The sequence below is a fragment of the Malus domestica genome, chromosome 10 (genome assembly GCF_042453785.1).
Source record: "Malus domestica chromosome 10, GDT2T_hap1".
NCBI lineage: Eukaryota > Viridiplantae > Streptophyta > Magnoliopsida > Rosales > Rosaceae > Malus > Malus domestica.
In genome coordinates, this window is record NC_091670.1 from 35897376 (window position 1) to 35919912 (window position 22537).

At 37.0% G+C, this 22537-nt stretch overlaps 3 protein-coding genes across 4 annotated transcripts; all 3 read left to right on the plus strand.

The window, feature by feature from the left end:
* Nucleotides 1-3918: 3918 nt before the first annotated feature.
* Nucleotides 3919-9984, plus strand: LOC114827746 (berberine bridge enzyme-like 21). Of its 2 annotated transcripts, XM_029110192.2 has the most exons (3): nucleotides 3919-5745; nucleotides 7306-7436; nucleotides 7540-9984. In XM_029110192.2, exons 1-2 carry the CDS (start codon nucleotides 4017-4019, stop codon nucleotides 7398-7400), a joined length of 1824 nt encoding a protein of 607 aa, XP_028966025.2. In that variant the 5' UTR covers nucleotides 3919-4016; the 3' UTR covers nucleotides 7401-7436; nucleotides 7540-9984. The 2 variants fall into 2 exon arrangements, with proteins under 2 accessions (XP_028966025.2, XP_028966024.2); XM_029110191.2 differs by lacking the exon at nucleotides 7540-9984 and having other exon boundaries at nucleotides 7306-7529.
* Nucleotides 8243-9984, plus strand: LOC114827747 (tetrahydroberberine oxidase-like). The gene has a single exon (XM_029110193.2). It carries the CDS (start codon nucleotides 8243-8245, stop codon nucleotides 9833-9835), a length of 1593 nt encoding a protein of 530 aa, XP_028966026.1. The 3' UTR covers nucleotides 9836-9984.
* Nucleotides 9985-16557: 6573 nt separating this feature from the next.
* Nucleotides 16558-18203, plus strand: LOC103446154 (tetrahydroberberine oxidase-like). Its single transcript, XM_008385229.4, has one exon. The coding sequence runs from the start codon at nucleotides 16559-16561 to the stop codon at nucleotides 18143-18145; it is 1587 nt and encodes a 528-aa protein (XP_008383451.2). The 5' UTR covers nucleotide 16558; the 3' UTR covers nucleotides 18146-18203.
* The last annotated feature ends 4334 nt before the right edge of the window (nucleotides 18204-22537 follow it).

The following is a 22537-nucleotide window of genomic DNA, read 5'->3' on the forward strand; positions in this document are numbered from 1 at the left end:
TACTGTAATTGCAGGCCATAGCGGGAAAGATTATGACCTAACCAGTACCATGCATTGGAAAATAATATAAGAATTATACAATAAAAAAGAATTTTTATGGATGCAATCATAACAACCTTGCACTTGATTTTAGGCTACAAAGTTGAGCGGTGTTTGGGTCTGAAGTTCTGGTTTGGGCCAAGTTGGTAGAAGGTCAGAAAGCAGGTTGTTAGGCCATCTTCAACCGATCCAATCAAATGATCATAGGATTAAAAATAGTTAAGAATAACACGAAAATCGTCTCCAACAGAAGGCTAGACCAAAAGACTTGTGGGCCCCATCGGACCCAAACCCCCAAATTAGGCCAGCTGGCTGGCCATTCCCAGCCTTCTAGCATCAAAATGTCAAGCTTGACATTTTGCTAGCTCTCCAGCTCTAGAATGTCAAGCTTGACATTTTGCCAGCCCTCCAGCTCAGCCTATTTGATTTTTTTTTGGACGAATTTAAAAAAAAAATTCTAATTTTTTTCCTATAAATACCTACATCATTCCTACAACATTGAAAGCTAAAGATAAGAAGTGTCACGTAGATAAAAATCCTAACTGAAGATAAGAAGTGTCACGTAGATAAGAATCCTATCTAAAATTTGCACAACCAATGACATCTCAACACATGGCATTCGAAATCCTATTCGAAAAATTATTAAGATTACTTCAAAATAAGAAATCTAGAGAGTTACTCACTTTACATGTGTCACTCGAAATTCCATCAGAAAAATTATTAAGATTACATAAAGATAAGAAATCTGAAGAGTTACTCGTGTTAGCGACATGTGTCACTCGAAATACTATCCAAAAAATTATTAAGATTATATAAAGATAAGAAATCCGGAGGCTTATTCATTTGGCGACAAATGCTGATGGAGTGGCCGAGTCCTAGACGAAGTATGTCACATCCTAGTCCGCATAGTAAGATATTATCCTCTTTGGGCCATGTCCTTACGGATTTGTTCTTGGGCTTCCATCCAAAACGCGTCTCACTATAGGGATGAGGGCATGTACATATAAGGCACATCACCTATTCTCCCCCGGGTAATGTGGGATCTTACAATCCACCCCTTTAGGGGCCCAACGTCCTCGTCAGCGCACTTCAGCTGGGGGAGTGGCTTTGATACCAAATTGTCACATCTCAGTCCGCATAGTAAGATATTGTCCGCGTTGGGCCACGCCCTCACGGATTTGTTCTTGGGCTTCCACCCAAAACTCGTCTCACTATAGGGATGAGGGCATGTACATATAAGGCACATCACCTCCTCTCCCCCGGACGATGTGGGATCTTACAAAGTAAGTTTGATTAAAGATCAAAATTAGCTTATGACGTGGTTGAGTTCTAGTACAAGATTGTTTGGGGATCATGATTGGTGTTTGATGAGATTTGAGTTAATTTCTTAAGGATCACATAATAAGACTAGGTCCAAAATTCTAGTTTGAGCAAAAAAGGGTAAGATTAAGTGGTGATAGAGCTTTGGTGAGAGAAAGATTTGTGAGGAAATTAAAGACAATGTTAAGGAGTTGTAGTGCTATCATACTCTCCAACTTGAGCATCATGTAATTAATTCTTATGAATACAAGAAATCGTGCAACAATAAAAGGACCTTCAACTTAACACACAAATCAACGCTCTAAGCGACACCCTTTCACACCATTTTGTGGAAATTGACTTACTAATTGTTAGCACAAATTCCGAGTGGATAGACGGGGTTTTCCAGGAGCAACTAATGAAGGCGACCAACTGGATAACTGATGATTCTTTATGAGTCTATGGTTGATTGTTTATCCTAAGTCTTAGTCGGCGAGGAGTCTTTGATTTTTTCGCAAAAGAGGTCACTCATTAGCCTTTTTGGCGAACTGGGGTGTTCTATGATTGGTTACTCTCAAGTCACATTTAGAGTTCGGCACGCAAACAACCGAACCATTTTTACGATTAAGACACTCATCTCCTTTAAGTATATTTGTCCATACGGTTTAAACTGATTTGTTGGACCTATATTTTCACCAAATGGTTTAGGCTGCCGAACCTAGTGTACAGGATCCAGAACTTCACAATGATTTACACAACCTTGTCTTCATATTTTAGAACTCAAGGCTGAGAGTGTTCATTCCTCGAACGAAGTTACTTGATTAAGAAGTTAGCAACGCATTCCACCACATCACCACATTCAAGTAATTTGCCTAGCCAAGGTCGGTAGCGAATTGGCACACTCGCATTAGAATTCAAGCCGTCAAAGGACATAGTTAGCTCTGTTTTACTTAGTATGCGTGCCACGTATACTTTGTAATTTTTAGGTTCAATACATGGTAGATTGGTTGTGCCCTGTGGGTTCAAGGCTAAACTTAACCATCTTATACAATTTATCACTTTAATATCTTGTTAAGTTACAAGTCTCCGGTTACTGAAACTATAGTTCAATGATAATCTTCTTCACTTGTATATGATGCACCTAAAGTTCGACTCAAATGAATGAAGATGACGTATTATATTTGTGTAGAGTTTGATACCTAGTTAGTGGCTGATTCATTGTATGGCCTAACTCAATTCCACTATCGACAGAGTAGAATATTTTTGTGTAAAAAAAATAAAGAAAAGATTAATTATTACCAAAACTTGATTAACGAATTTGTCATTATATATGGATATATTTGAGTTCTCTTCTCATCTCCCTAAAGCTATTTAGAAAACAATTCATATGGTTGCAAAAATATAATCGCATCTCCCTATATATAAACAATAACTAAAACCTGACAACTACTCCGACAGATTGTGGTTTTGTTTGTCGTTGAGAAAGCTCCAAAACTCTATACTTGTTGTAAAATTGACGGTGTGTGCAGTGAAATAAATAAACAAAACACAAAATTTACGAGGTTCCTCTACAGTCAGTGTGACTGGAGTACGTCATCGGGACAGCATTAGTGCTTTCATTTATAATCTGAATTAATAAGATTACAAAGATAACTATCATTTCTCTCTGCCGTGAGCCTTGTGGCTTCTCATTTCTTCCTCTCTTCTTCCTTCCTTCTTTTCTCTCTTCTCAGTCGTGTGGCTTGAGTTGACGTTCACACTTTCTTCATTCCATATGTCTTGTATTTATATAAAATAAAAGGGTAATGAAAACAAGTATCGGCCACTCGTAGTGGGAGGACATCTTTGCTTGTTTAGTGGACAGCTGTTGAGTGTGGATCTCTTTTGTTGAGTGGGCATCCATTGATATACAACAATACTTTCATAAAAAGGGAACTTTCAAACAAAATTTCTAAAAGTTCTTTAAAACAATATTATTGACTTTAACAGGAAGGTTCAAGTACGATTCTTTTTCTGTGAATTATGTGTTTTGTAGGAGTCAATTTGGATTTAGTTTGATTTTTCCAATTAAACCTAAATTTTTTAAAAGAAACGAAAGTCAATAATATCATGTCAAATTATGACTATTTACAGTCAAAATGTACACAATTTCAGTGTATTTGGACCTCACATCACAAAAATATCACAGTCGTGATTAATCCCGCCGGAGTTTTAGGAAAAGTAAGATGCTTGAGATGTGCAATGACTGATTGGTGCCGGTTTGCCCAAGCGGCAAACCAGATTACTTTCCTAAAAGTTTCCATTAAATTAAAGAAAGAAGCTCAATTTTCTATTAATTTTAAATCCATGGTAATTCCAAAAAAAAATAAAAATCAAATGTGATCCTACTCATTAATGCATAATCCGAATAGAAAACGATACACGTTTTTATTTTGTACATATATTTGTTTAATTTAGTATGTTAATTTTTTTTTAGTTTCTCGTTCGATAACAAAAATAAAAACGCGTATGAGATGCTAAATATAGTGTGTGAAACCACTTTTTTATATAACTAAATTAGCTAAACTATTGTGCTATCCAATCAAGTTCGAATTTCATTTACCGTAATTCGGATAAATTTAATATAATACTTTAAATTGTTTCTAATGTTTTAATCTCGCTTCCAAATAACAAATAAAATGGTAACCGCCATGAATGGTCAGAGTGAATCAGTGCAAATACCGTTCCCACTGTTGGTGCCTCTGTGTCTGTATATAAGAGGACCGATCCCTTACAAACATTCAACAAATTTAACAAAACCAATGAGAGACGCCATGTCTAAGATTCTTCGGGTTCTTGTTTCTCTTCTCTTTCTTCAAGCTTCTGCTTCATGGGCAGATTCGGATTCTGTGTACGACAGCTTTCTCCAATGCCTAAATACCAAAACGAAGTCATCAAACACAACCCAGTTGTCCAGCATAGTCTATGCCCAGAACAACCCTTCATACACACCAATTTTACAAGCCTACATCAGAAACTCCAGGTTCAACAGAACCTCCACCCCAAAACCACTCCTCGTCGTCACACCCTTAACCGAATCCCATGTCCAGGCCTCCGTCCTTTGCGCCAAGCTCGCCGGCGTACAGCTCAAAATCCGAAGCGGCGGCCACGATTACGAGGGTATTTCGTACTGGTCTAGCCAGACATTTATTGTTCTTGACATGTTTAATCTCAGGTCGATCGCGGTGAACATTGAGGACAACTCCGTTTGGGCTCAGGCCGGCGCCACGCTCGGAGAATTGTACTATAGGATTTGGGAGAAGAGCAAAGTTCACGCCTTTCCGGCGGGGATTTGCCAACTGGTTGGTGTTGGTGGACACATAAGTGGCGGCGGGTATGGTAACTTGCTTAGGAAGTATGGCCTTGCTGTCGACAATGTCCTTGATGCTCAGATTGTCAATGCGAACGGGGAACTTCTCGATCGAAAATCGATGGGGGAAGACTTGTTTTGGGCTATTAAAGGAGGAGGTGGTGGAAGCTTTGGAGTCATTATTTCGTACAAGTTGAAGTTGGTTTCTGTCCCGGAAGTTGTTACAATTTTTCGGGTTGAGAAAACGTTGGAGGAGGATGCAACCGCCCTAGTTTTGCGGTGGCAGGAGGTGGCGCCGACTACGGATGATGGGTTGTTCATGAGGCTGTTGTTGCAGCCTGTGAGTTCTAAAGTGAAGAAGGGTGAAAAGACTGTTAGAGCTACAGTTATGGCTGAGTTTCTAGGCAATGGCGATCAACTTGTGACATTGTTGGGAAAGGAGTTTCCTGAATTGGGGTTAACGAAGGAGAATTGTACTGAGACGAGCTGGATTGAATCCGTCCTCTGGTGGGCGAACTTCGACATTGGAACCTCTCCCGAAGCGTTGCTTGACAGAATGCCAAACGATGCAAATTTCTTGAAGAGGAAGTCTGATTATGTCCAAACCCCGATTTCAAAAGACGGGTTGGAGTGGCTATGGAAGAAAATGATCGAGCTAGGGAAAACAGGACTTGTTTTCAATCCGTACGGCGGGGAAATGAGCCGGATTGCGCCATCCGAGACGCCTTTTCCCCACCGTGCCGGAAACTTGTTCAAAATTCAGTACTCTGTGAACTGGGAGGATGCAGGGGAGGACTTAGAGAAGAACTACACCACAGAAAGCAAAAGGCTTTTCAGTTACATGACCCCATTTGTGTCAAAGAATCCAAGAAGTGCTTTTTTGAACTATAGGGACCTTGACATTGGTGCTAGTTCAAATGGGGCTCCTACTTATGAAGAAGGAAAGGTATACGGGGTGAAGTATTTCAATGACAATTTTGATAGGTTGGTGAAGGTGAAGACCGCCGTCGACCCCGAAAATTTCTTCTACAACGAGCAAAGCATCCCAATTCTTCCAAGTAAGGAATAAGAGAACTTAGGAAGTTGATACAAAAGCATGGATTTTTGGTTATTGATTGGTCATAGATTCGTAGTAATAAGTTAAAAAAAGATATGAAATGGTTACAATTATTGGGTTATTTTGATTCAGTTCTTCTCACAGTGAATATATACAATGTGTTTTTACTTTTATCCAGCTCCAGATTTAATATTTGGTTTTGGATTTATGAGAGATCGTGAGATGTATAAGAAAGTTGAGACAATGTCATTTTTATTGAAGGCTGACTTGACAATTTCTCTCTACCTCGTGTAATGGGGTATGCTTGCCGTGAATGTCATTTTCATCTGATTAGTTTGTCTCAGAGAGGACTAGTTCAATCATTGCAAAAAACAAAAATTAAAACGGAAGTAACGGGAATTGATTTTTGCACTTTTTCTTTTTCCGCATAAGAAATGTGCATAATGAGAAAATTAAAGTGTGCAAATTCTAAATAACTATGCTTACGACGAGTCTTTTATTTTATTTTATTTGAACAATATGACTAATTGGACTAAACCATCCAGATGCAGATTCTTCACCTCATATTTTGTGGAAAACCTTTCCCATAGTCTAAGATTGTAAAAAGTCACAGTATAGGTTCCTTTCACAAATTCATTTAAGTCAAGTCAAGTTGCGTTAAAATAGCTGTCATTGAAAACTGCAATTGCACAGAAGCTTCTGTTGGTGGGTTGGTCTTGATTTTGTGGCTGAATCTTGTGACACGGTTAGATTTGAAGGGTGTGGATTATTAGATGGAGTACAATCATTGAAGGTCCCTTGCGACTGAGTTGTTTTCTCATAGAATCATCATGTGATGTGTCTACATAAAGTTATTTGACAAGAGGTATAGACACAAAAAATATGCGAGTACTGACAACGAAGAATTTTTCGTTTTCTTAGTCTTGTGCACTTATAAATAAATAGATTTACCTGCAGTTAATATGCTATTGTGACGGTATCTCAAATTAATTACAATATTAATTTGTTATTAAGTTATATACCTGCTAAGATAAACGTTGTGAAGTGTAGGAGATGACCCTTTTGGATTTTGGTCCTCTCTTTTTGGGGATATCACCACATACATGTGTTTACTGTTATTGTTGTGTTGAGTTGCCTTCAATTTCAGGAGCACAAAAAGTAGAGTGAAAAATATAAAACAAGTGTGTGTGTTTGAATAATAAGAACTGTTGCTGATTTACTGTTAGGATTATGGATGTTTTGTCAAACAGTAGGGTAATTCCATCCTATCTATAATTTGTGAATTCATTCTCTATTGGGTGCACTCAACCTGTTCGATGAAAGTCCGCAGCCAATTAGCAGTTGATGTAATAATTAAGCTCAAAGAATCCACATACAGTTTGTTGCAGTGCACATTTTTTGCTAACACCTTGCTTTTCCATGCCCTATAACATTCCCATACAAGATGTGAACATAACTTGTTTGATTGGATGATCAGATACTCAAACTATAATCTTCCCATACATTTTGTTGCCCTAACCCCGAGCTCCCCAATGGCACTGACTTTGGTTGCTGATTGCAGGTTCACATACAGATGTGAAAAGCGGATCAAATTCCAACATACCAACGGGGAAGCTACTCAGTTTACTGGTATACCTGCTTATTGCAGGTTGGTAAGAGGGAATGCTTTCCTAGCCAAGACTACGATCCATTGTATGTAAATATTTTTAATTCTTCGTAAGTTCTTAGCATTTGTACGTACTAAGTCGATCGTGCTTCCTCTTTTAACTTATATTTTGTTTGACACTCGTTATAGCGTGAAATGGAGTAAAACGGAACAAAGATAAACAAGAAGCATCACTCGAATAAGAAGGCATTGTAGGGAGATAAAAACAACCCTAGTTTCAGTAAGAAGACATTCAGGTAATGGCTCATGCATGCATATAGCATGTTCGGCTTTCTAGCTTGTAGCTAGAAAGAAATAGAAACGAAGAAATGTTGTTTAGGGTGTGGTTGAAAATAGATTTTGGAGATAGGACCATGAATCATGATTTCTATGCTACTACAGTACTCATGTCCAAAACGAAGTCGTTTTAAGCTGGAGGTGGAAACCATTTTCTGAAGTACTCCATATCGTTTATGACGACTATCATAAACAATATGGAGTACTTGGAGCTAACGGAAGACTTGGTGTAAAAACCCAGCGTAATAGCATTTTAAAATTCATACAGCCAACCCCACTTAATTCGACAAATCTTCGTAGTTGTTGTAACTATTCCATTGTCACATAGATCAAAAATTCAAATTGAAAACGTATTAAATTTTTGTATTAGATTCATGTACAGATAGTTATTTGTATGAAAAGTCTCTTGTTTGGCAAACGTTTGTGAAAGGGCTCTTTTGTTAGTCAATCGATTGTGAAAAGTCTACGCATATATCTTTCCAATTCTTCCAACTCATCTTACCTATATAAGCGAGCTTAGAGCTCATACCATTTCACATACGTAGAACAAATAAAGATGGAGATCTCCCACATAAAACTACTTCCCCTACTACTTTTCTTCCTTCTAAATTCAGTTTGTTCTACAACTTCGAACCCGATTTCGGAAAGCTTTGTCCCGTGCTTTTCATCCCGCATACATTCTAACTCAACAAGCAAAATCATCCTCACCGAAAGCACCTCGGATTATTCCTTAGTCTTGCAATCCTCCATACAGAATCTCCGATTCTTGAACACATCAACACCGAAACCACATGCTATTATTACTCCTTCTCAATACTCTCATGTTCAGGCAGCTGTGGTATGCGCCAAGAAAGACGGCATACAAATAAGAACCCGAAGCGGGGGCCATGACTACGAGGGCCTATCTTATGTATCCGAAGCTCCTTTCATCATCATTGATCTTTTCAATCTTCGGTCTGTCGATGTTGACATAGAGAATGAGAGTGCTTGGGTTGAGTCAGGTGCTACTCTCGGAGAGTTGTACTACACAATCGCACAAAAGAGTAAAATTCATGGATTTCCAGCAGGGTCATGTCCAACTATGGGTGTGGGGGGACATATTAGCGGAGGTGGATTTGGCACTATATTCCGAAAATATGGTCTAGCAGCTGACAATGTTATTGACGCTAAGATTGTTGACGTTAATGGCAGGATTCTGGACAGAAAATCCATGGGAGAAGAACTCTTTTGGGCTATTCGAGGTGGGGGAGGCTCAAGCTTTGCAGTCATTTTGAAATGGAAACTTAGGTTGGTTCCTGTTCCTCCATCTGTGACAGTTTTCAAACTTTCACAGACCATAGAACAAGGCGCAACCAAACTATTTTCGAAATGGCAAAACATTGCAGATAAACTTCATGAAGACATTTTCCTACATTCAGTCGTAAGTGTTGGAAATAAAGCTGGCGCAAATGGTGGCAAAACTATTATAATTGAATTTGGTTCCTTGTTTCTTGGGCCAGTCGAGAAACTTCTCCCTCTGATGCAAGACAATTTTCCGGAGTTGCGTTTAGACCGCAGCAACTGCACTGAAATGAGCTGGATTGAGTCTGTTCTATATTTCGCCGACATCTCAATAAACGAGTCGGAAGCTTTGCTCAGGAGAACACAACAATCTAAGAGCTTCTTCAAAGCAAAATCAGACTATGTGACTGAACCAATTTCGGAAGCTGGCTTGGAAGGTTTATGGCAAACACTGATTGAAGTAGAAGCTTATTTGATATTGACACCTTATGGTGGAAAGATGAGTGAGATTTCAGATTCGGAAACTCCTTTCCCACACAGAATCGGCAACATATTCGGAATCCAGTATATGGTCACTTGGGATGATGGCAAGGAAACTGAGAAACATGTTGGCGGGATGAGAAGGCTGTATGACTACATGGAACCATATGTTTCAAAGTCCCCAAGAGGTGCCTATTTGAATTATAGGGATCTTGACTTGGGGAGGAACAATGCTTGTAATACAAGCTATGGACAAGCAAGCATTTGGGGCTTGAAGTATTTCAAGAATAATTTTAGGAGACTTGTTCATGTGAAGACCTTAGTTGATCCTGGTAACTTCTTCATGGATGAACAAAGCATCCCTTTGTTCCCATCTAGGAAGAAATAGATTGTTGGTATTGAAAATTTACTTACTCAATACCAAAATATGTGGATGGTAGGTTTACAAACTTTATCACACCTCTTGGGAAAAAATACTCTGTAAAAGTTTTTAACTCTTATTGATGGAATGGAAATTACTTCAAACGTACATAGAAATCTGTCTTATAAAGATTTTACAAGACTTTCTAAACATAGCATTGATTGTTGTCCATGCTAAAAGTCATATTGGCTGCTGCTTGTTGGAAAACAAGGCAGCTTGCGTACAACAATTTCAACCATTGTCATTTATTCTTATTCTCATTCATTTTGCTTTTGACTTCCAACATGATGAGTTGAAAACTTGGAATTAGTTTTCCAGTCAATCATACTAATGAAAAGTGTCATATTTCTTTTTGGTCATTTTAAATGATAAAGGATTAAGTGAGATTAATTTCTCAGTCAAAGGTCACAAGATGCAAACCATCCACCTTCAAACTTGAAGGAGGGAAACTTTCTTGTCCCAAGAACGTTTCCAAGGCTTCAATGCAGAGTTTAGAATTATACTGTTGTTTGTCACAATGAATCCTGAAAAAGACTTAGGTAACCATGTTTAGTGGGCCACCAATTGTGCTTTGAGTTTCATAGGAGAAAATAGGAATGGTCTTGCTAGGCCCAAAACTATGGCTAGAATTATATAGAAATTTTTTTTTTAGGGGTTTAGTTTCTACTTCTCTAAATGTTACTTTGGGATGCTATTCACACTTCTTTTTTCAATTTTTAATCGTCTTATGAAAAGAAGTAAAGAAGGTCAAAGGATAAAAATTAACAGGATGTGTGTAGGAGGTAAAAAGGGTGTGTGGATAACATTACCTTTTAATTTTTAGACAATCATGAGCATCTTATTATCTCTTGTGTGTTTGGAGTTTGTCTTAAAAGTAGTGTACACACCTTTGAATTGAAAATAAAAGAACGGACAAACAAACGAAATATAACTATGAACATTATTTTATTAACAGAAAACAAATAAACGAGATTACCAAGATGAGTACAAACTGAGGGCTACATCATGTGTTCTAAAGTGAATAACAAGTATCATATTTATAATAAATCAAACCTAATCTCTAACAAAACCTAATCCTAACGGCTGAGCCCAAATCCTAAACTTATTATTTTCCTACACCCCGATCAAACTCATGGCAGTAAACAAATGAGTTTGCCAACAAGTAGATGTGGATGCAAGCTCCATTAGTCTGATAGACAGCCAAGCTCTACTACGCAGACAGACAGATAGGAGGCTCCGTTATGCTAACAGGTAGATTCAAATAGGCATATTCACATTCCAGTAGACATATGTTAAGAGTATTGGACTCGATGGACGAGAATTCTCATATCCCAACTGCAGCAACAAACACACAAAAACAAAAACTATCACTTGAGTGGTCACAAGTCTAAGCATTAGACTGACAGGCAAGCAAACTCTAGCAAAACTTATCCGTGTGGGCCTCAAAAGGCCTAACAAACAGTCAATAATTTTTTCCTTTTGTCCCAACATTCTGAATACGGTCAAGGCTTAAAACACATTATTTTTCAATGTACCAATCTTGTTTAATCGCAAATCACCAACTTGAGAGCTTCCTCACTAAATCATTCACAACTCCCTCATCAGGTACAACGGCAAGCAGCAGTGGTGGTGGTCTCCAACTTGATGACAACAACGGTTCAAGCAGAGGAGTCACGCTAGTTCGATCAGACAGCAGGTAGCAAACGGAATTGTGCTCGTCAGATTTGAGTTCTTCAGGCTGCGGGTCGGGCTAGCGGGTCCAAATCAGGCAGACAGTGAGATCGAAGCTCTAGTGTGATGGCGATGCGAGACAGAGGTTCAGCAGTGGAATGGTGGCTCCAGCGGCTGGGCACAACTCCGGCTCCAGACTTCAACATATTCATTTTTTAATATTTTTAAAACGACCACAAAGTGTAACCCAAACTAGAAAACAAAAAAGTTTTTAAGGAACAAAACTAGACAAAACAAACAAAGGAGATAGACAAACAATACAAAAGCAGATTAAACTCCGAAGGATCAAACCTTACAAAACGAAACTAGACGAAACAAACAAGGGAGATAGACAAACTAATACAAACAAAACAGATTTTTAAACTTTTAATGTAATCTATAAAGTATGGATCTTTGTTAACATATAAATTTACTGTTTATATCTATGGGTTTAAGCCGGGTGCGTTTATCACTGGCTGTAAATTGTCCTACTTGTTGGGAAATGCAAACGATACACAAGCAAGTTAAACTCCTAAGGATCAAACCTTACAAAACGAAACTAGACGAAACAAACAGCATAGATAGACAAACTAATACAAACAAAATAGAAGCAGATTAAACTCCGAATGATCAAACCTGCTCTGATATCAAGTTAAAAATAAACAAACGGAAGAACAAACGAAATATAACTATGACATTATTTTATTAATGGAAAACAAATAAACGAGATTGACAAGACAACTACAAATTGAAAGCTACATTTTAACTGAGTTAGTAAATAATAAGCATCATATTTATAATAAACTAAATTCTAATTTCTAATAAAAGCCAATTCAAACGGGCTCGATCCAAATCCTAAACTTATTATTTTCCAACATGACAAACAACAAATGTTAGGCTAAGCTTCATTATAAGGAAAACTAATGAAAATAACTTGAAAACTTTGAGTTTTAATCAAAATGACAAAAATATGTTGTAAGTGAATAGTATCAGAAGTGACTTTTTAGAGTAAAATTGTCATTTTTTTGTTAAAATGAACAGTACCGGGAGTGTTTCGTTAAAACTCTCTTCATTATATTCAGGGAACTTATGCACACATGCCTATTTGTACACGAATGTGAAGCGAATAAAGTTTGAAAACCAATCATACATGTGCCATCATATAATCCACATGTTACAGAAACATTCCCAACAATGCATAATGATAGCGATTTTACTACTTGTAAAACAAAGGGTTAAACCATAGAAAATTCTTGCAAGAGAACAAGTGTTTGTAGTATAGAATGGCTCAAGTAAGGTCGATCTCCTCAGGGACTGATAAGTAAGGTCGATCTCCTCAGGGACTGATATAAACAATTTACGAGTTTTTGTGTATTTAACTTATTTAACTCTAAGAATTACACTAATTTGACGAAACTAAATATTACTGGATGTGGCTTAAACAAATATCTAAAATGGGAATTGGTTTATAGGAATAATGATTCAATTTAAACAAAACAAGTAAATAAGGAAATTCAAGATAAAATAAATGATTGAAGAAAAATAGATTGACAATATGCTAGAGTTCAACCTTTACCAACAACACTCCTACGTAGCTATTCCAATTGCTTAAATAATTGAAAACACACATACTTTGAAGGTTGGATTTTCCTTGTGTATGTTTTACTTGTGACATTCAAGCTAAAACGCATACCACTACATGCAACTTATCCATGACATTTGAATTAAATATAAACATGAGTGATTCATTAATCTTGGTGAAAATCCTTTTGTTAAACCATGTAATCCCTAAGAGCATGATATTTACCTTAGGAGAGTACAATCCTCAATCACAAGAAGCACAACCAATTTTAACGTGACATTCGTTCAAAATTGCATCCGATAACTTTTATAAGCATTCTAATGGTGATCAAGCATCAAGGTACATAGATAGTTTAATTCAATGATTGAAAATATCAAAGCAAGCATGTAACAACACTTAAGCAATTGAAAAATAAATCTACGTATTCATGTTACGGCTCATGGCCTCACTCTAGCAAAAAGAAATTAATTACACATAATTATGTTAAATACATAAAAAATTATCCATGAAGAATCAAAGAAAGAAAACACCCATTTTTGGTTCCTCCTCTGCTCCTGACTTCTTTTCCTCTGCCTGCTGCCCTCTCCTTCTGTCAGTCTCTCCACTGTGCACTGCCTTGCTTTCTCTCTGCCTATTCTTTTTCTGTTCTGCCGTATGCACTCCTCTCTGTCTATTATTTTCTGTCAGTCCGTCCCCCCCCCCCCCCAACTCCTTGCTTATTATTCTTGCTTTCCTTTTCTTATTCCTTCCACTCTTCTTTGTCCGTGTCCCCCATTTCCACTAATCAGTTATATGCTTTTCTTTTTCCCCACAAAAGCTTAATGAAAGACAAGTCCACTCTCCACTTGCCTTGTCTTTTATTTATTTTTACAATTTCCTTTTCTCCATTTTACTTGAAATTGATCCTAAAATAAATTTAAATGCACATTAATACAAGGTAAAATAAAATACCACAATTTTAACACAAAAACATTACAAAGATTTTAAAAATAGATGGTATAAATACATGAAATATATGAGTGATCACATAACCGCATCTATGAGAGAAAGTCTTCCTCCAACCACAGAAAAAAAAAAGAGACCGCTACATCTTCAAAGAGTTACGCGACTTCAAAATCCTTTGTATGAAAGCTTTAGATGAGTCTAACCTTTTTTTACACTATATTCTACTTCTAAGTCATATATACCATGATCTATTCATAATTAAGTTTTGAACTCTAACAATTTAAGTGCTCTCGTAATTCATGCAAAACGAATATAAAACATTTTACTTACAAATTAAAAAAAAAAATCACTATATTATATGTTAAAAGAAGTATAACTTTAAACCAATATCTTCTTCTTCTCTTCTTTTATTTTTCATAAGAAAAATGATGATGTATGCATCCCTGCATTGCGTACGCACACCGATGATGTTTCTAAACCTTTTTAGGTTTAATTATCATACTTTACTATCCTTATTCTTTGGAATGATGGAAAGCTGACTCAACTTTCCTCAAACCAAAGCTTTATTCAAGCCAAGTGGACTAAGATAGATGTTCCTCACCTAGTATAGGCCGATACCAGCGATCTCGGTGAACTTATTTTTAGCATTTTCTCGCTTATTATGCTCTGAATATTTTTAGAGTTACTCCTTTCTTTATATTTTCCGTCTATTTACTTTCAAGTCATGTAGCTCGGCTCATCGGTCTAGATTTTACTTTTGTAAGCATTCGTAATCTCAACTTCATCATGAAATGATGACATTCAGATTCTCGTTTTAGTTTCTATTTCCCATTCACTTACTTTTTTAGGCAAATACGTGTAAATTCACATTAAATTTTAAGTCCTCATTTGCTTGAGACACGAAAAAACTTAATTGAATCAGTGTCTCACTCGGTGCAAAATCTTTTGGTTAAAAAGTCACTTTGACACGCAACCCTTACACACACTCAAACACAATCTTTGTATGTTGACAACCTCCAATAGTGGCACGCTTATTTTCTTTTTTCTTTCGAGTCATTCTATGATACTGAGACCGAAAACAACTCACAGTAAATACGTGTTCAATCCAGTTCAGATTCTATCTAAGTTTTGACACCAATATGATCAAAGTGATTAATTGATGAGAGTGTCTCATCACCAAATTAATAAAAAGGAACTGAACTTTAGGAACACTGTGGACCGTTTTTAGCAAGAAATTATATCAATCAACTATATCATTAGTTTCTCTACTACGTACTTATCTGTCTTTAATTAAAGTGTTAAAACACTTTTGTCATGGCATCTCCTGGATCCTAGCAAACCCACGAATCTTGCCTCTAAACAATAGATTTGGTAGTTGCATGTCTAAAGATGTCTTCAGTTAAATCCAGTGGCCAATATTTTATAGCATATATATATATATACACACACACACCTAGTCGAACTAATAAAACTAATTCAAAACTTAATAAAGATTATTACATGGGGGTTCCTTCTTTACATTCTGAATGGACTTGGACAAACTAATTAAGAAAATTAATGTTTATTAGAGTGCTTTGGCTCTTTAAACCCTTTACTAGTGTCCAGATTCTATGCTGATATATGTAACTAGTAATTCCTCTTTGTAAATAAAATAAGAATTTTATATGTGTTTATGAACTTTTATTATCAAACTGTGATTTGCAAACGAGTTAAAAACACAATGTTAGCACAAAAATTAAGTACAAACCAGACGATTTAATGCATTATTTGATGGTTATATGAGAACATAGCAAAAACAACTAATTAGGAATGGGTTGCTCTAAGAATTGGAAAAAAAAAAGTTAGGGAAAATTTAGAAACTAGCTATTGTCCATACTCACAATTCACCTAATGATCTAATTTAATTAGTCAACATTACCAAATTTCCTTCAAACATGGCGTGCCTTAACACTATATCACTGTACATCTGTAATAATATTGGTAAAGCACTGACCAGTTAGAGGAATGGAAAGTGGTACAAATATTAACCCATCTGAAGTGGCAGATATTTGAATGTGTATGCTCAATGTTGGTCGCAATATTTACCAATATTTCAGTATCATGGCAGACAAAGATATAGAGCACTTGAGTGGCTTCCTTAGAAAAGATATAGAACACTTGGAGCTAACGGAAGACTTGACGAAAAACGAGTACAGTAGTGTTTAGGATTCGTACGGCCGATCCTACTTAGTAGAATAAAGCTTGGTTGTTGTAATTATTCCACTATCACATAAATGAAAAAATTCGCATTGAAAATGTCTCTTTTATTAGGCAAACGTTTATGAAAAGATTCTTCTGTTAGGCAAACGTTTGTGAGAAGTCTAACTGTATATCTTTTCAACTCTTCCAACTCATATTACCTATATAAGTGAGCTCAGAGCTCATACCATTTCACATTTATAGAACAAATAAAGATGGAGATCCCACACATAAAACTACTTCCCCTACCACTTTTCTTCCTTCTAAACTCAGTTTGTTCTACAAATTCGAACTCGATTTCGGAAAGCTTTGTCACATGCTTTTCATCCAGCATAAATTCTACCTCAACAAGCAAAATCATCCTCACGGAAAGCACTACGGACTATTCCTTGGTCTTAAAATCTTCCATACAGAATCTCCGATTCTTGAACACATCAACACCGAAACCACAAGCTATCATTACTCCTTCTCAATACTCTCATGTTCAGGCAGCCGTGGTATGTGCCAAGAAAGACGGCATACAAATAAGAACCCGAAGCGGGGGCCATGACTACGAGGGCCTATCCTATGTATCCAAAACTCCTTTCATCATCATTGATCTTTTCAATCTTCGATCTATCGATGTTGACATAGAGAATGAGAGTGCTCGGGTTGAGTCAGGTGCTACTCTCGGAGAGTTGTACTACACAATTTCACAAAAGAGTAAAGTTCATGGATTTCCAGCAGGGACATGCCCAACTATCGGTGTAGGGGGACATATTAGCGGAGGTGGATTTGGTACTATACTCCGAAAATATGGTCTAGCAGCTGACAATGTTATTGATGCTAAGATTGTTGACGTTAATGGCAGGATTCTCGACCGAAAATCCATGGGAGAAGAACTCTTTTGGGCTATTCGAGGAGGGGGAGGCTCAAGCTTTGGAGTTATTCTAGAATGGAAACTTAGGTTGGTTCGTGTTCCTCCATCTGTGACAGTTTTCAAAATTTCACAGACCATAGAACAAGGCGCAACCAAACTATTTTCGAAATGGCAAAACATTGCAGATACACTTCATGAAGACATTTTCCTACATTCAGTCGTAGGTGTTGGAAATGAAGCTGGCGCAAATGGTGGCAAAACTATTATAATTGAATTCGGTTCGTTGTTTCTTGGGCCAGTCGAGAAACTTCTCCCTCTGATGCAAGACAATTTTCCGGAGTTACGTTTAGACCGGAGCAACTGCACTGAAATGAGCTGGATTGAGTCTGTTCTATACTTCGCCTACATCTCAATAAACGAGTCGGAAGCTTTGCTCAGGAGAACTCAACAATCTAAGAGCTTCTTCAAAGCAAAATCAGACTATGTGACTGAACCAATTTCGGAAGCTGGCTTGGAAGGTTTATGGCAAACACTGATTGAAGCAGAAGCTTATTTGATATTGACACCTTATGGTGGAAAAATGAGTGAGATTTCAGATTCGGAAACTCCTTTCCCACACAGAATTGGCAACATATTCAAAATCCAGTATATGGTCACTTGGGATGATGGCAAGGAAACTGAGAAATATATTGGCATGATGAGAAGGCTGTATGATTACATGGCACCATATGTTTCAAAGTCCCCAAGAGGTGCCTATTTGAATTATAGGGATCTTGACTTGGGGAGGAACAATGCTTGTAATACAAGCTATGGACAAGCAAGCATTTGGGGCTTAAAGTATTTCAAGAATAATTTTAGGAGACTTGTTCATGTGAAGACCTTAGTTGATCCTGCTAACTTCTTTAGGAATGAACAAAGCATCCCTGTGTTCCCATCTAGATGAGTTGGGAACTTGTGATTAGTTTTTATCATACTAATGATAAGTATCAAGTGTTTTTTTTTTTTCCTTAATAATAAAGGATTAAGCGAGATTAATTTGTCAATGAAAGGTCACAAGGTGCAAACCATATACCCTTAAACTCGAAGAATAAGGGGAAACTTTCTTGTCCCAAGAGTATTTTCAATGTAGAGTTTCAGAATATACTTGTCAAAATGGACCCTAAAAAGGATTTAGAATTTCATGTATAGTGGGCCACCAAAATGTGCTTTGAATTTCATAGGAGAAAATAGAAATGGGCTTGCTAGGCCCAAGACTACTGCTAGAATGACAGTAATCATTTCAAGGGGTTAGTCTCTGGTGTTTTCCACACACCATTTTTTTACTTTTCATACATTTTTTTTTAATTTTTGACTGTCTAATAAAAAGAATTAAAAATGATCAAAGAACAGAAATTAACAAGATGTGTGTGAGAGGTAAAAAAAATTGTGTGGTGATAGCATCACCCTTTAGTTTTTAGACAATCTTGAGCATTGTGTTATCTCTTATGTGTTTGGGTTTGTCTTATAAGTAGTGTGCACAACTTTATCAAACAAGTGTTAGGCTAAGCCTCATTATATCCACGGAACTTATATGCCTATGCCTATTTGTACACAAATGTTAGACGAATGAAGTCCGAAGGATAATTGTACATGACCGCATCATATTCATAATCATACAATCCACATGTTACAGAAACTATTCCAACAATACATAACCGCATCTATGGGAGAAAGTCTTCCTCCAACCACATAAACAAAAAGACCCGCTACACTTCAAAATAACTTTGCACTCCAATGTATGAAAGCTTAGATGAGTAACTTTTTTTACACAATATTCGTACTTCTGGAGAAGACTTGAGCTTAAGTTATACAATGATCTAACTATAATTTGGTTTTAAACTCAACACAATAATTAAAATGTCCTAGTGATTCATACAAAGCGAACATGAGATCATTCACTTACAAATTAAGAAAAATATCACTAATATCATATTGTTAGAGGAGTATAACTTTAAAACAAAACCATCTTCTTTTTCTTTCTTTTTTCCCAAGAAAAAAAAATGATGATGCATTCATCCCTTACATTTCATACACACACCAATGATGTTTCTGAACCTTTTTAAGTTTAATTATCATACTTTACTATTCCTTGAATAGAATGCATTATGTTTTAGAACATAAATAAAAATAAAGTCTGTTATGGGGTCAATTTATATTTAGTTATACCAAATCATGCGACTCCGACTCATCAAGTTCGAAGTTCAATATAGAATCCCATTCTAGGACTCGGATGACCATCTCACTGTTAGGAGTATTAAGATCCTATGGCTATGAGTTAGACATGTGTCAAAAGATTAAATAGTTAGTTAAGTTTGTTATAGAGAAGCTTAGAGTGTAAGCTACTATTGCAAACTATATAAACCTTGTAACAGATATTTTGTATTAGATAAGGAAAGATATACATTGTTTCTGATGTTCTCTTCTATTTCTCTAAACTCTCTCTAAAACCTCAGTTCTTTGACTCTTCATATTCTTCCTTTCTGTAAAGCTATCTTCTTCAATGGTTTACATGGTATCATTCGCCTGAACAAGCACAATAGCTTGGAGATTTTTTTCTTTCGATATTGGTTTATCTGCTTCCGCTTATACAATCTTGTCTCTATGTGCTCTTTTCTGTTTCATTGGGGTTCTTCATATTTCCGTCGTCATCTGGTTGCGAGTTCTTGAAAGAGTGCACACCAACTGTTTGTGATTAGTTATGTGTGAAGATTTCTTCTTAATTCGCAACAATGGTTACTGCTGCTCAGTTATAGATCCTACAATTTCCAATTGCGTCCTTGATTTCGTCAGTTTCAAGCTCGGTAAATGTGAAATTGGATGAAACCAATTATTTGGGTTGGCATTTTCAGATGGAGCTACTTCTTGAAGGTGTTAGGAGTATTAAGATCCTAAGGCTATGAGTTAGACATGTGTCAAGAGATTAAATAGTTAGTTAAGTTTGTTATAGAGAAGCTTAGAGTGTAAGCTACTATTGCAAACTATATAAACCTTGTAATAGATATTTTGTATTAGATAAGGAAAGATATACATTGTTTCTGATATTCTCTTCCATTTCTCTAAACTCTCTCTAAAACCTCAGTTCTTTGACTCTTCATCTTCTTCCTTTATGTAAAGCTATCTTCTTCAATGGTTTACACTCACATCAATCCAATCGGTCCGAGGACTCAGACAGGGTTCTGAGGGCTCGTATAGGGTTCTCCTTAAAGCACTCTATGCCACGCGGACGACCAGACCCGAGAATATCTTGTCTCCTTAAATGCTTAGCAGTGTGTCATTTTGACATACTGATGTGACCACAACAATCGTGCAAAAATGCTTCAAGACATATAGCTAAAAGCCATAAATTAGGAATTGCAGTTATTGTCAACGTCAAATGACAGATATACCCCTCATAACGGAGTTGCACTGTGGTCATTGAGTTCACATGACCCCAATAACCCAATGTTTCTCCTTTTTTTTTTCTTGACCTTTACAAGTCTGAGAAAGAAATGGTTTGTCAATGTGAGTTTTAGCTTATTTTTTTTCTCAACCTGTCACCCCCATGTTGCTGCTTCTTCTATTTTCTTCTTTCTTTCCTCTATCTTTTTCTTCTTATGAGGTGTTACTTCTTCTTAATTTAGATTTCCTATGTTCTTTACAGTGTGCTTAACTCAAACTCTTCTTAGTTGACCCAAAAAAAATCGTGCTCTTATTTCCTCTTATGTTCTTGACATGCCCTGATCCCAATGTCCGAGGGATATCGGGATGGCCACGTGTTGGCCGACACCCGAGGTGATGCAAGCCATTTAATGAATGCATATGCCGAGAACATGTGAAACATGCATATAAATTTTCGCGCGTAACTACGCAAGGTAATATTCAAATATAAGTCTTACAAAATACCATAATAGTATTCAACTGCCAATAATGAATATAATGATAATGCATGACATGTTCAAAGCATACAACTAATAAGCGGAAAGTAAAGTAGAAAGGTGCTATTACAATAGATGTCAAAGCAGGGAGGATGATATGATATCACTGGTAAGGGAATGCCTCGTAGTTTGGATCGTATGCCTTGTTCCTATGTCCTGAGGGAGTGTAAAACAAACATGAGTGGACCAAGTTATATATAAATAATACGGAAACAATTATTCAACATACTAACCCCCAAAGTTTTATGAAAACTAATAGTATAATAGGTGATAGATTTGCCGAAACCCCTAGCATGCCATAAAACCTTTCATAAAACATATCTTATATATAATGTGCTAACTAGTGGTATTAGTATCACCCATATGCACAAAACAGTGCCCTACACACACCTTCCCGAAGGCAATATAAGTATCATCTCCCATACACACAAAACAATGCCCTACACATGCCCGCCCGATGGCAATATAAGTATCATCTCCCATACGCACATAATAGTGCCTTACACACGCTAGCCCGAAGGCAATATAAGTATCATCGCCCGTAGGTAGAATAGTGACCACTAGATAAGCACAAAACGTTGAATATAATCTTTCCAACTCAAAAACATCTTCATAGTATATAGTCATCCATCATATATATTATAAAGAAGTGTAAAAATATTTTCATAAATAGTATATAGTCATCCATCATATATACTACAAAGAACAATAGTTCGATAAAGTATGGTATTCCAAAATATTCTCAGTAAAGCATGATAATCATATAATGTAAATTCAATTTACTTATAAAACATTACCATTAAATCATGCTTTTCATGTATGCATTTCTACTATTAAAACATGCATTTTAGAAGGGGTCCACTCATAGATACTTCGTCGTCGAAGAGTCGTACGAAATAGAAAGAACATAATCGTCGCTAATAATTGCACCTAAGCACATAAAGGGTCCAATTAACAAAACTATACTTAAACGATTGAATTTCATAAAACGGACATCATAAACGGATTCAGAACGTCAAAAAACATAAAGCGGGACCTCAGGTACCCCACATGCCGCCGTACGTGCCGCTGTAAGGTGGTGTCTCCAATGGCCACGCGCTGTCGTGGGTCACCGAAAAAGTCGCCAACGTTGCCGTGGATGGTGGCGCGTGTACTCCACGTGCCGGCACCAGCAAGCACCCACGCATCGCCTACACGCACGGCTGGCTTCTGGGTTGGATCAGGTTTGGGCTTGGGCCTAAAAGGTTTCTAGGCTTGGGTTCCTTAGGCCGAAAGCCTAATCTTGAACGGCCCAAAGGCCTGAGGTCCAAGGGTCCGGCCTAGGGTTAATTGGGTTAAGGGTTTTAAATGGCTTGGGCTTAAAAGCTTGACGCAAGGGTCTT

What these genes read in the sequence shown, in the direction of transcription:
- LOC114827746 (XM_029110192.2), top strand. Translation starts at nt 4,017, where the DNA reads ATGGTAACCGCCATGAATGGTCAGAGTGAATCAGTGCAAATACCGTTC. An exon ending in AAGCATCCCAATTCTTCCAA is followed by an intron (nt 5,746 to 7,305) that starts GTAAGGAATAAG and finishes TGCTGATTGCAG; the next exon opens with GTTCACATACAGATGTGAAA.
- LOC114827747 (XM_029110193.2), top strand. Translation starts at nt 8,243, where the DNA reads ATGGAGATCTCCCACATAAAACTACTTCCCCTACTACTTTTCTTCCTT.
- LOC103446154 (XM_008385229.4), top strand. Translation starts at nt 16,559, where the DNA reads ATGGAGATCCCACACATAAAACTACTTCCCCTACCACTTTTCTTCCTT.